Raw genomic sequence first — 11969 nt, forward strand, 5'->3', positions numbered from 1 at the left:
GCCACACCCTGGCTGACTCCGGTGGGCCCGGGTTCTCCAAGCAGGTACCGCGGGACGCCCAGCGTTCCAGCCAGCTTGCCTCGGGACGTCACGGTGTTGCGAGCAGCTGCAGTCAGGTGGGCTCCGGGACGACAAACGGGGCCCAAAGGGCAGACAGGGGTCTCTGGTCTACGTTAAATCCAGAGGCACACCTGCCTCTCTTCCCAGCTCTGTGGTTCGGCTGGTCCCTGCGAAGTCGTTATCAAGGCATGGCTCAGAGCCATTCCTCAATCAACGCTGAGGTCTCCAGATGGCCTGAGGAGAGGTGGGAATCCGTATTGCTGTTGTCAGGAGGTCGTTGGAACCCCAACGCCATCAGCCGGGTCAGAGAGCACCCATCCGGGCCGGGGAGGCAGACTACCAAACCCCAAACCCCAGAGGGCGCCCGACCCCCACCCTACTGCGTTCTGGAATGTGTAGCCCCAGAGAGGCCCTTTGCAAAAGAAGGTTGTGATCACAAAAAGGAGTAACAAGAGCAGAGCACACTGGGAGCCGCGGCAGTACCGCGGCGAGGCCCGGAAAGCGGACACGAGATGCTTTCTGGGACTTGAAGTCCAAGGTTTTCCTCCGCGGTGGAACCGGAGTCCTGGGAGGCGAGTGCTGCAGAAAACCTCCGCGCAGCCTGCTGGGAGTTGTAGTCTTCCTGTGCCTAATGCCCCTTATATTGCTGGGAAATCTGGCTCTCCTTGGTACTACATGCCCCAGAAGCTCATGCGCAGACAGGAGGGCGGGGCAGGGCCAGAGGCTGGGGTGCCGCCTCCTCTGCAACGCCGGGGCCGAAGTCTTAGAACCCAGGGCCCGTAGGGGTCCCCGCGGCTGCCGCGATGCAGAAATACGAGAAACTCGAGAAGATTGGGGAAGGTAATGGGACTACGAGATGTTCCTGCCAGATCTTCCTCTGCAGACCCTTCGGCGCTCCTTGCAGCGCCGGCTCCTCTACCGTCAGCAATACCCACAAGCTCCGATCTCAGCACTGGCTGCAGCCTTGGCCCCGAGCTCAACACTCCTTGCAGACACCTCTCCTTCCCGTTAGCATTAACCGCAGACGCCCCTTCCCAACCTTGGCACTTCCTGAGACCTACCTGCCGACCTTAGCACTTCCTGCATCTCCTGCCCCGAGCCTCAGCACCACTGGCAGAGCTTTCATCCACCACCACCGCCGCCCCCCCACCCCAGCCTCAGTGGTCCATGCAGACCGCCGACCTCATTTCTGCCGGCCCACACTTTTCTCCCAGGCCTGCTCGCTATTTCCAGAACCCCCGGAAGCAGCGCCTTTATTACAGACTTCCCTACGCCGGCAGCTGCAGCCTCTCCCTGCTCCAGACACCCTTGAGGCGTCTGCAGGCACCTTCTCTGCCCCCACCCTCCCTGGCAGAGCTCCTCCATGCTGAGCCTTCACGCTGAATCTCTCTCTTTAGTCCTCCAGGCTTCACCAATACACTCCCACGCTGCCTGTTCCCCTGACAGGGACTTCCTGGGACCCTTGTCCCATCTTCCTCCTCACCCCTGACCTTCTTCCCCCAGGGACCTATGGAACAGTATTCAAGGCCAAAAACCGGGAGACCCATGAGATCGTGGCTCTGAAGCGGGTGAGGCTGGACGACGATGATGAGGTAGGACTGGAACCTCAGGGCCAGGGAGGGGGTTGAGGGCCCAGGCTGGGTGGGATGTGACTGTTGCCCGCCCGGCCCCCTCCCATGTGTAGGGAGTGCCGAGTTCAGCCCTTCGGGAAATCTGCCTACTCAAAGAGCTGAAGCACAAGAACATCGTCAGGTGTGTAGCTGGGCAGGGTCCTCCTTGCCTGTGTGGTCACTTGGAGGAGGGGGGCTTCAGAGAGGGGCTGGGCCGATACTGGGATCAGGGTTGGGCTGAAATAGGGACTTGAGGCTGACATTTGCAGACATGCCTGGCTGAGTCCTTCCTCCTTCCTAGGCTTCATGACGTCTTGCATAGCGACAAGAAGCTGACTTTGGTTTTTGAGTTCTGTGACCAGGTAAAAGGGGGATTCTGGGGACAGTAGCCTTGGGAGGGTACAGGGGCCCAGACTGAGGTCAAACTCTGTCCGGTTCCCCACCCCACCCCTTTCTAGGACCTTAAGAAGTATTTCGACAGCTGTAATGGTGATCTGGATCCTGAAATTGTGAAGGTGAGGGGCTGGTGTCTGGGAGACTCAGGGAGGCGGGGTAGGAGTCTGTCTTCAGTCTATACCCTCTGAGCACCAAGTTCAGGCCCTGAGCGGGGATAGGCTGGAGTGTCAGGGAATAAGCAAGCTCTATTTCTGTCCTCCAGGAGCCTCCCTCTTTGCAAGCATCTTTGCTCTTTGATCTGACAGTAACACTCTGCTATCAGTGATGTGATTTGCACTTGAGAGATGAGAAGATGAGATTCAAAGAGATTCATTCATTCATTCAGAAAATACCTATTGGATTCTTTGCTTTGTGCCAGGCACTGTTCTAGGCCCAAGACCAAGTGCCTTGTCCCAGGTTCCAGGGGAAGTAGTGCTGATTAATAATAGAGCATGAGATATATACTGATGGCTCTGGGGTGTGTGCTTACCCGAGGCCATTTAGGGGAGAGATCAGTGCAGGAAGATAGGAAGGCCCACTAGGCTGTAAATTCCAGAAAGATTCGGATCAGGGCCCCTGTGCACTGTTCACTTATTAATACCTAGCCCAGTACAAAGCAGGTCCTCCATCATCACTGAAAGATGGGTGGGGTTTTGAGACAAAGCAGAGGGTGAAGAAGGGAGCAGGGCCCATCGAGGGGGGAGGGCAGCTTCCTATCCAGAAGGTGTGATGCCCTCCCCTACTCCTCCCTCCCCGCCCAGTCATTCCTCTTCCAGCTGCTGAAAGGCCTGGGATTCTGTCACAGTCGCAACGTGCTGCACAGGGACCTGAAGCCCCAGAACCTGCTCATAAACAGGGTACCTCTTGGGGAGAAGGTGGGAGATGGGGCAGACTCACGTCACAAGTGATGAGGGGAGCCATGCCGGGAGGCCTGCCCTGAGACTGTTGCAAACCCCTCTCCCTGTCCCCATCCCCCCCCCAGAATGGGGAGCTGAAATTGGCTGATTTTGGCTTGGCTCGAGCCTTCGGGATCCCTGTCCGCTGTTACTCAGCCGAGGTGAGCTGGGGATGTGGGGTGTGGGATATGGGGTGGGGGGAGGGGATCCCCTCCGAGCAGAGCGCCTTCATCCCCTTCTCCAGGACCCAAAACATTATTCTGCCCCACCCCCTGCCCCTCGCTGAGCCCCGCCCCCCGTCCTCTCAGCGGGGGGTCGCTGTGGGTGGGGTCTTCTCCAGGTGGTCACGCTGTGGTACCGCCCACCGGATGTCCTCTTTGGGGCCAAGCTGTACTCCACATCCATCGACATGTGGTCAGCCGGCTGCATTTTCGCAGGTGACACGCTGGGGGTCTGCAGAGCCGCTTCCTCTCCCAGTCATGTGGACAGATCGGGTCCGGAGTGTCTCCTCTGGGGAAGGGAGTGAGGCCCTTGGGGATGGGGCTAGAAGGCACAGAGGGCACCGTGGGAAAGAGGGCTTCTTCGCGTGTCTTCTCTCACACCTGCTCTTCTCACAGAGCTGGCCAATGCGGGGCGGCCGCTTTTCCCTGGCAACGACGTAGATGACCAGTTGAAGAGGATCTTCCGATATCCTTTGACATTTCCCTTCCCCTCGAGCTCTCTAAAGAGCAGGGGAGGCACCGGGCCGGCTCCATCGGTAGAGGATATAACTCTTGATCTCAGGGGTCATGAGTTTGAGTCCCACGTTGGGCCTAGAGTTTATTTAAAAAAAAAAAAAATGAAGGGGAGTCAGGAGCTCCTGGAGCTCCAGAGTGCAAGGAGTGAGGGTGGCGATGGGCTGGGCCAGGAGAGGGCATGGCTCTGGGCGAGGGGTGGAAGGCAGAGGGCAGCGGACACCCCGAGGTTCTCAGGGCTGATTGAAGCCACGAGCATGCTCCTCCAGCGGAGACGTGAATCCTTGGGACAAAGGACCCCAAAGCAGCCACAGGATTATTTGTGGGCAGAGGAGGGGGTGACTGGGTCCTCAGGAGCAGACATCAGGGTTGAGGTCAGAGTATGAACGTGTGAAAAGTGCCTGGCACGCCAGGAACACCATGAGTGTGCTGGGCCCCACCTCTGTCCTGAGCGATGGGATAAAGTGAGGGGACTGGGGTTGGGCATGTGAGGGACGCCCCTGCCAGGAGGGGAAGAGCCCCTCACCTGCCTTTTTCCACCTGAGTGACCCTTGACCCATGGACACGCTTCTGGGGACGCCGACTGAGGAGCAGTGGCCTGCCATGACCAAGCTGCCAGACTACAAGGTGGGATGGGGGATGGGGGTGGGGGGCCTCTTCACTCCGCAGCTGTAGCAGCTCCAAGCCCCCATACCTCTGGTCTCACTCTCCCTGCCCCCCCTCCCCAGCCCTACCCGATGTACCCGGCCACAACGTCCCTGGTGAATGTCGTGCCCAAGCTCAATGCCACGGGGAGGGATCTGCTACAGGTGACCGAGGGCAAGGGTAGAGGGTGGGGTCCACAGATATTTGTGGAGGGGGGGGGATTGGGGGGGAAGGGGCCACAGGCGGTTAACCCAGCCCGAACCCGCCATGCCTTTCTCCCGTGCCTTCAGAACCTCCTGAAGTGTAACCCCGTCCAGCGTATCTCAGCAGAAGAGGCCCTGCAGCACCCCTACTTCTCCGACTTCTGCCCCCCGTAGGTGCCAGGACCTTGGCCAGGCTGGGGCCTGGCCAATTGTAGCCTCCTCCCAGGAGGGGAGGAAAAGCAGGGGAGGCACGGGGTGCTGAGCTCCAGCTGTGCTGGGCCTGGCTGGGATGGCAGTGCTCTGGCCCGTGTTCGTCGCCCCCTCCATGGACTTTACTTAATTTCATAAATTGGCTCCTTTCCCACAGTCTGGCTGATGTGGTGGTAGAGTGGCTCCGGGGGGTGGGGGGCGGGGCTGGGGCCGGGGTCTCTGCTCTGCCTTAGCGCCCTGCCCTCTACAGCCCTGCTTCCAGCTCAGACCCAGCCCTGCTGTCCAGTGCTAACTCCACTACCCGAAGTGTCCTGAGACCGGGTACTGAAGGCTCTGCCCCTCACCCTGATGGCTGGGCTCGGGGGCAGCAGCACCCCCGCTCTGGTGCTTATGCTGACACCTACCCCCCTTTCTCCCTCTGCCCAGAAGCGCTAGTCTTGAGGGCGTAGGCAGCCAGTGTCAGAGTAAGGATGGGTTCCCACCAGAATGGGCAAAAGAGGACCAGGCCTTTTCCTCATGGCTCTCCCTATCCCACCCGTACATTTCCCAGCCCCCCCTTTTTCATCGCCGGCACCCCCATCCCGATCCCCGGGGCTGTAGGCTGGGACAGGAGAGATCCAGAGATGTGGTGAGATTAGGAACCCCCCTTCCCCAGCCCCCAGTTTCCCATATTTGGGATATAGAGAAAGAGCAGGGACAGTGGGCAGTAGTGAGGTGCATTCTTACTGGCAGGAGTGGGAAGGGACGGTGAGGGTTGGGGGGAGCAGCTGGGGGCACAGCTGTTCCCATGGAGATGGGTGGTGTGCTGGCCCTTGGTCCCAGATATGAGCAAAGAGGCCTGATCTTCCCAGCAGGACAGCAGCTTGTGTTCCTGGAAGTAGGTAGTTCCTCCTACTTCTCTCCAGACTCTGGGCAGAGCCTTCTTCCAGCCGTTCTCCAACATAACTGCCCCCTCCCTGACTCCTCTCTGACTTGACACCTGTCTCACATGTCATTCTGATGAGCCCATTCACACGGGGCTGCAAAGGACACGTGCCGTCTTATCACTCTTCTCCCAGAGAGATCTGCGGTGGTGGACTGCCACTCACCTGCGTCTCAGACACTGCCTACCAGATGCTGGCTGGCAGAGGTCTTCTTGGGCCTGAGTAGGGCTGACATTGGCCTGACTAGTCTGCCTGTAAGAGAACCAGCCGAGGCTGAGGCACTAGAACTTTATTTGGGGTGAAGAGGGCAGAGACATGAGCAGGCAGGGCACGTCCTGGATGTGAGGGTGCAGCCCTGAAGACACAGACGTCAGGTCTAGAGCCGTGTGACGAGGTAGCAGGTGCGGTGGGAGGCAGACAGAGTCTTGGTGACAGCACAGGGAGGGGTGGGAGGCCTGGTGGGACCCAGACCACAGCGCTGGGACGGGAGGCCGTGTACCCACTGCCTTGCCCTCCTGAACCTGAATGGCACCCTCTAGATGGGACCTGCCCCTCCTCCCTTGAAATAGGGAGCCATTTCTTGTTACCTGGGGCCCAGGCTGAGGTGGGGACCTTGGGTTCGGTGGCTGCCCAGCCCTTCCTGAAGCTGTGGGAGGAGGGAAAGGGTCAGCGGTGGGGAGGAGTCCTCCCTCCCAGGACCCGCCGAGGTCACTGCACGCTCCTCCCCCACCGTTCTGTCCTCAGCTGGGCAGGGATGGTGTTCTAGGCTTCAGGGGAAGGGCTGAGCGCCCATGTTGGAGATGACAAAGAAGAAGGGATTGTTACCAGATTGGTGCTAGAATGCCTTTGGGAGTGCTTTCGGTTCCAGAAGTATCCCAGGACCCTGTCCCGGAACACCTAGGGGCAAGCAGTGGGGGAGGTGGCCAGTGCACACCTTGCTCCAGGTCCTGTGGCCTGATTCCTTTCCCCTCCCCCAGCTGGGGCTCAGGCTCACCTCACAGAGGTAGTCCAGGATCTCAAGGATGGTGAGCAGGCTGGCTCCGATGAACAGCCCCATCTGGCCCCCAATGTCACCTGTGGAGCCCAGGTTACCCATCAGCCCACAGCCACCTGCCCTGCCCACACCTCCCCAGACTCCTGGGTGCCCTGTGTGGGCCCCCGCGCGCGCACACACCGAGGAGTTCCGACACTTCGTAGGCCTTCTTCTGCTCCACTGTCTCATAGTTGAGGGCCTCGAAGAAGATGTCCAGCACCAGCACGTTCTCTCTGGAGGAAAAGAGGGCAGGAAAGCTCTTTGGACACCCGCTGGTGCCGGCTGCTGGGAGGAAACAGGTGCGCGACCTGCTTCCCGTCTGGGACTCCTTTAAGAGACCTGGGTCCGGCGTCATGGACCCCGTTTGCAGGAGAGACGGTGTCACAAGGTTAAACAGCTGGGTCAGAGGCCCAGGAGCCCGGTGGTGACGTGCACACTGGTGTGCCCCCCGGGTGTGCGCACGAAGGCTCGCCCGCAGGGGGGGCCCGCCCCGCTCCGCCCCCCCGCCGGCCCGGCTCACGCGATGTAGGCCTCGCTGCGGTTGTGTTTCCGGGCCAGGAAGCTGGCGGAGGCGCGGCTCGGGATCCGCACCATGGAGAGCTCCTTGGCGTAGCGCGTGCTGGCGCACGGGTTGGGGCAGGTGCACGCGTCCTTCCGCAGCATGGCGTCTAGGGGCCACAGTCGCCTGGGTCAGGGCCACCCGCCCGGCGGGGTCCGGGTCGTGGGAGGAGCGGAGCAGGGGCGGGGCTGACGGAGAAGTTCGCGCCTTACCGAGCGCCGGGTTGGCGCAGTCCTTGTACTGCTGGGGGCTGCACACTGGCGCGCCGCCTTGGGGTGGTGGGGGAGGAGACAGCTTCAGGAACTGGCCCCGCTCTGGGCCCCTTTGCCCCGGCCCGACCCGGAACCCCCTCCTCCGCCCCCACCAGCCCCTTACCAGGCATATGCATCATTCGGCAGCCGCACTTCCGAGCCACATAGCGCGTCTCACAGGCTAGACGACACCCCATTAGACTATAGGGAGAGTGGGGGCCTGCGCTGGAGCTGGGGGGACCCAGGGGATCCGAAGGCTCCAGCTCAAAATCGGGGTCCAGAGATGCGGAGCTGCAGTCGCCCCATGGTGGTGGCAGGAAGCTCAGCTGTAGTTGGTTGGTTAAGGAAGCACCAGGTACAATGTGGGGGTCACCGTGCTGGCGGGCAGAGGAGTGGGGAACCCCCCAACCCTCTGAGGTGCTGTGGGTGGAGGCGGGGCTTGGGGGCCTTGGCGGGGTGTAGGTAGGGATACTTGCTGCTGCTGGCAGGACACAAAGGTCTGGTAACCAGGGGCTGCCCCGAAGCCCAGCTGGTCGATGGTGGGCGGCTCCTCCTGGCTGTGAATCTGCACTCGGATCCCCACCTCAAACGGGGTCTCCTCTGCAGGGGAAAGGGGACCCTGAGGCCTGTGTCTCAGGACACCCCCTGCTACAGTCCTCCCTCCCCAGGACTGTGACCCACCAACCCTGCCCCCTTTTTACGGGAAAGAATGTGCTCTGGGGCCCTTCCTAGTGCCTCCTCTTGCTCCCAGAGCCTTTCGTACCCCAACTGCGCCACGCTTCCAGCCTGACCCATGGGCCCCATACCCATGTCCCTCCACACGGGCAGATACTCATCCTGTTGCACATCCAGCATGATCTCCAACCCGTTGCCCATGCCGCCCTTGGGAGTGGTGAGAAGCTCTGCCCCGTCGGCGCCAGAATTAAAGGTGTAGCACTGACCCATCCGGGTGAAGATCTGTGGGTGAGCAGACACGGAACAGACCTCACCAGCGTACAAGGAGCCCAGCCAGCCCTTTCCCCCAGGCAAACTTGAGAACGATGAGACCTCTCCTCTCCCTGCCCTCCCTTTGGTCTCTTTGACCACTGAATCCACATCTCAACACCCCAGTCCATCCCTCATACTGACACATAGAGTGGGACTCTCATGGGTTCCCATCACTCCAGCCCCTATTCCCCAACCTCCCACTCCCCAGCCCAGGGCACAGCCTATGGGACAAGTGTTTCTTTGGAGAATGGCAAGAAAGGAAGTGGGTCTCGGCTGCCCTCCTCCAGAACTAGCAGAACGTCGAAGGGGTAGAGGGAAAACAAGCTGTCTCCCCGGCACAGAGGGCTCTTCTGCCCTAGAGCAGTCCCACTAGATTCCCCCCAACCCCCAGGAGCAGGGGCTCCTCGGACCAGAGCTTGGGCCCAGAGCCAGCCTGGGTGAGTGCCCTGTGCTTGGAGGCATGACCTTGCACACTGCGGTCCAGATGAGTGACAGGGAGGGGACCCCAAGGAGCACAGTCTCCTGGGCTGAGCAGAAACGCCCTGGTGGGATGGGGAGCTATGGCCTGGCTGGGAAGGGAAGGATCCCTGGCATGGGTGTTAAGGTCCCCTGGTCTTGGAGGAGCCTGGGCTAGCAAGAATGGGTATGCCGGGTCCCGGATGGACAGGGGCTAGCCCGGTGCCTGGCAGTGCCGAGCTCGTGACCAGCTCACCACGGTGAAGTTCTCAGGCCCGCACGGCCAGCCTCGGTAGCGGCAGTCCAGCAGCATATCCTCCAGGCTATGCCCGGCCCTGGCGTACAGTCGAGCCATGTCGAAGGTCGAACTGGGCATGAAGCCGGGTGGTGCAGGGGGCTGGCCCAGGGCGCGCAGGAAGGCGGCATGGTCAGCGGGCTCCACACCCAGCAGTGCGGGCCCGGCCCAGTGCAGGTCGTTGGGCGTGAGGCGGGAGCGGCGCAGCGGGTTGATGTTGCACAGGGTGACGGCAGGGAAGGTGAGCCGGTGACTTTCACGCTCGTCCAGGGCTGTCTCATGGTGGAACTCCCCGTAGTAGCGCACCCTCTCAGCCACTTGGTAGAGGAAGGCGGCCAGCGACAGGAGCACGGCAGTGGCCCACAGCCCTCGGCGAGGCGTCAGGCCCCCGGGACCAAAGATGTGGCCCAGCCCGTGCAGGGTGCAGCTGCTGGCGAACACGCGGATGTCCGAGGCCGGCCGCCGAGCCTCCTCTGGCCCGGGATGGGGCTTCATGGCCGAGGCCTGGGGCGGGGGACACTGAGAGGGCCAGAGAGTGGTGACCAGGCTGCAGGGGCTTGGAAGGAGGAAAGAGGGTCAGTCTGAGGACCAGGAGGTGCTAAGAGGATTGCGGTGGCCAGGCGGGGGTCGCTGCGGTGAGGCGAGGGGAGGACAGGGATGGGGAGAGGAGCCCAGACCGGGAGGTGGGGAGGCGCTGGTGCAGCAGGTTTGGCTCGATGGTCTCCAGGAGCAAGCTGGGGTTCCACTAGGCTCAGCGCCGGACTGGGGCTCCTGGGGCTCGGCGGGAGAGACCAGGTAGGGCGCAGCTGGTGTGGAAAGCAGGGGCCGCTGTGCTGGAGACTGCTCTGCTGAGCCGGAGCTGCCGCAGAGGATTGGGTTACAGCAGTGTGGGGGCCGGGGGCCCGCGGAGCAGTCTGGGGGGCAGGGAAGGTCCCTGGGGGCCCAGGCTGAGCCATTAGTGCGGTGAGTTGGGGGGGGCGCGGCCATGGAGACCAGAGGCGCCAGCAGAAAACCGCAGCAATCCCGGGGAAGGCTTGAAGGGATCCTAGAGAGAAGTTGGGGCTGGGGGGTGACTTAATGGCCTTTCAGACTCCCAGCTGCAGCCCTTATGGTTGGGTTGAGGGTCGGTTGCTGACCCTGGGCCCAGTCCCTCCTTCCTTTTGCTTCTCCTCCCTTCCCACTAACCTCACTCGAGATAATCTGTTCCTTTACAGAGAGAGGAGCTGGCTCTTGACCAAGCTGGAAAGCGGTGGCAAGTTTGGCGCTAGCAGGCTCCTCTTTTTGAGCCCCCAGCAGGCCACACTGGACGGCCAGGGCTCTGCACATCCCATGCCTGGGGGGTGGTCTGTCTCCAGGGACCCTCTTCCCACCTCTCCATGCTGAGGCCCTCCTGGCTGAGAGGCTGGGCTCTGCCAACGTGGCTGTGGGCTCACCTGCCCCATCCCAGGCCGAACATGGGATGCTTACCTGCCTCCGTCCAGGGAACACGGGTGCTCTATAATTTCACATCTTTTTTCACTTAAAAACATATTCTGCATACCATGCAATATCTAGTACCTGGAAAACTTCCCCTTTTTAGAAAATGGCTGTTTGATTCCATTACGTGGATGCACCAATGTCCATCCAATCCCATCCCTACGATGAATACGGGGGGTTTCCAGTCTTCCATTGCAAACAATGGTGCTCTCAATACCATTGCACAGATGTAAATTCCCAGAAATAGAACCACTGGGTCAAGAGGCAGCGATATGGGTAGTTTGGTAGATACCACAAGGTTCCCCACTGCGGGAGTTTCGCACTCCTGTCAGAAACAGCGCAGTGTTTTGCAGAGGGGTGCTATTTCTTTTCCTTTCCTACCCACCCCCCCCGCCGAAGAAGGCTCCATGCCCAGTGTGGGACTTGAACTCACAACCCTGAGATCAAGAGTTACACACTCTATCCGCTGAGCCAGTGAAGTGCCCTTGCCGGGCTTGGTTGGGGGGGAGCTTTCCTAGAGGAAGAGATACCGTGTCCCTGATTCAGCCGGGGTGCCTTGGGACTAGATGACCTGGTAATGCTGGCCTTGAGAGAGCGGAGTGCGGCATCTGACTGAAGACGCTGCAGATGGTCTGGGTGGGGTGATGGGCTGGGTGAGGGTTGGACTCCCAGCAGCTGGAGCAGACGCCTCCAGAAAAGTAGAGCGGCCACCTGCAAGGTTAAGACCAACTGGCCTGCAGCAGGGGGCTGAGGGCCACAGGGGTCAGCCAGATGCCCCCCATAGAGCACAGCTGGGGCTGGTCATCGTCAGTGTCTGACCTTGCATTTGGTTAAACGCTCACCTGCCGCCACGTATCTGGGAGCAGGGAGATGCTGCATTGTTGGCCTGAGAGAACAGGGGCTTAGCTCCGATAATTTATTTACTGAAGCTTATTTCTACTCCATCTTGTGGCACAAAACGTGTGAGGTTGCCAGGTTCACATTGGCGGGCTCCTGGCCGGGAGGGGACGATAAACAGTTTGCCAGCTGACCACGACCACACCGTGCTGCCGTCACCTGTCCTCCCGACAAGACCGCAGCTCCGCGGGGGCAGGGCCGTCCTCCGCCGCAGGCCAGCACACGCCGTAGGTGCTTCATGAGCGCGTGATCTTGGAAGGAGGAAGTAGCTAAGTTTACTGTACAGACGTGACCAGCTT

At 60.8% G+C, this 11969-nt stretch overlaps 2 protein-coding genes across 4 annotated transcripts; one reads left to right on the forward strand and one right to left on the reverse strand.

Moving 5' to 3' along the window:
• Nucleotides 1-758: 758 nt before the first annotated feature.
• CDK5 (cyclin dependent kinase 5) lies at nucleotides 759-4952 on the forward strand. The gene is made up of 12 exons (XM_032304053.1): nucleotides 759-900; nucleotides 1564-1652; nucleotides 1745-1812; nucleotides 1972-2032; nucleotides 2129-2185; nucleotides 2867-2962; nucleotides 3088-3162; nucleotides 3342-3438; nucleotides 3619-3688; nucleotides 4302-4362; nucleotides 4464-4544; nucleotides 4671-4952. Exons 1-12 carry the CDS (start codon nucleotides 864-866, stop codon nucleotides 4755-4757), a joined length of 879 nt encoding a protein of 292 aa, XP_032159944.1. The 5' UTR covers nucleotides 759-863; the 3' UTR covers nucleotides 4758-4952.
• A 1044-nt stretch (nucleotides 4953-5996) lies between these two features.
• On the reverse strand, nucleotides 5997-11968 carry ASIC3 (acid sensing ion channel subunit 3). 3 transcript variants are annotated; one of them, XM_032305076.1, is made up of 11 exons: nucleotides 9259-9792; nucleotides 8366-8516; nucleotides 8032-8159; nucleotides 7684-7885; nucleotides 7521-7577; nucleotides 7270-7417; nucleotides 6891-6982; nucleotides 6711-6790; nucleotides 6542-6613; nucleotides 6304-6362; nucleotides 5997-6171 (listed from the first exon to the last, which is right to left on the reverse strand). In XM_032305076.1, exons 1-11 carry the CDS (start codon nucleotides 9790-9792, stop codon nucleotides 6093-6095), a joined length of 1602 nt encoding a protein of 533 aa, XP_032160967.1. In that variant the 3' UTR covers nucleotides 5997-6092. The 3 variants fall into 3 exon arrangements, with proteins under 3 accessions (XP_032160967.1, XP_032160968.1, XP_032160965.1); XM_032305077.1 differs by lacking the exon at nucleotides 6542-6613 and having other exon boundaries at nucleotides 9259-11968; XM_032305074.1 differs by lacking the exon at nucleotides 6304-6362.
• Between the last annotated feature and the right edge of the window lies 1 nt (nucleotide 11969).

Source organism: Mustela erminea, chromosome 11 (assembly GCF_009829155.1).
Source record: "Mustela erminea isolate mMusErm1 chromosome 11, mMusErm1.Pri, whole genome shotgun sequence".
NCBI lineage: Eukaryota > Metazoa > Chordata > Mammalia > Carnivora > Mustelidae > Mustela > Mustela erminea.

What these genes read in the sequence shown, in the direction of transcription:
- CDK5 (XM_032304053.1), top strand. Translation starts at nt 864, where the DNA reads ATGCAGAAATACGAGAAACTCGAGAAGATTGGGGAAG. An exon ending in AAGCACAAGAACATCGTCAG is followed by an intron (nt 1,813 to 1,971) that starts GTGTGTAGCTGG and finishes CCTCCTTCCTAG; the next exon opens with GCTTCATGACGTCTTGCATA. An exon ending in CCAAGCTGCCAGACTACAAG is followed by an intron (nt 4,363 to 4,463) that starts GTGGGATGGGGG and finishes CCCCCTCCCCAG; the next exon opens with CCCTACCCGATGTACCCGGC.
- ASIC3 (XM_032305074.1), bottom strand. Translation starts at nt 9,792, where the DNA reads ATGAAGCCCCATCCCGGGCCAGAGGAGGCTCGGCGGCCGGCCTCGGAC. An exon ending in GCCCGTGTGGAGGGACATGG is followed by an intron (nt 8,160 to 8,365) that starts GTATGGGGCCCA and finishes TTTCCCCTGCAG; the next exon opens with AGGAGACCCCGTTTGAGGTG. An exon ending in CCGAATGATGCATATGCCTG is followed by an intron (nt 7,578 to 7,683) that starts GTAAGGGGCTGG and finishes CACCACCCCAAG; the next exon opens with GCGGCGCGCCAGTGTGCAGC.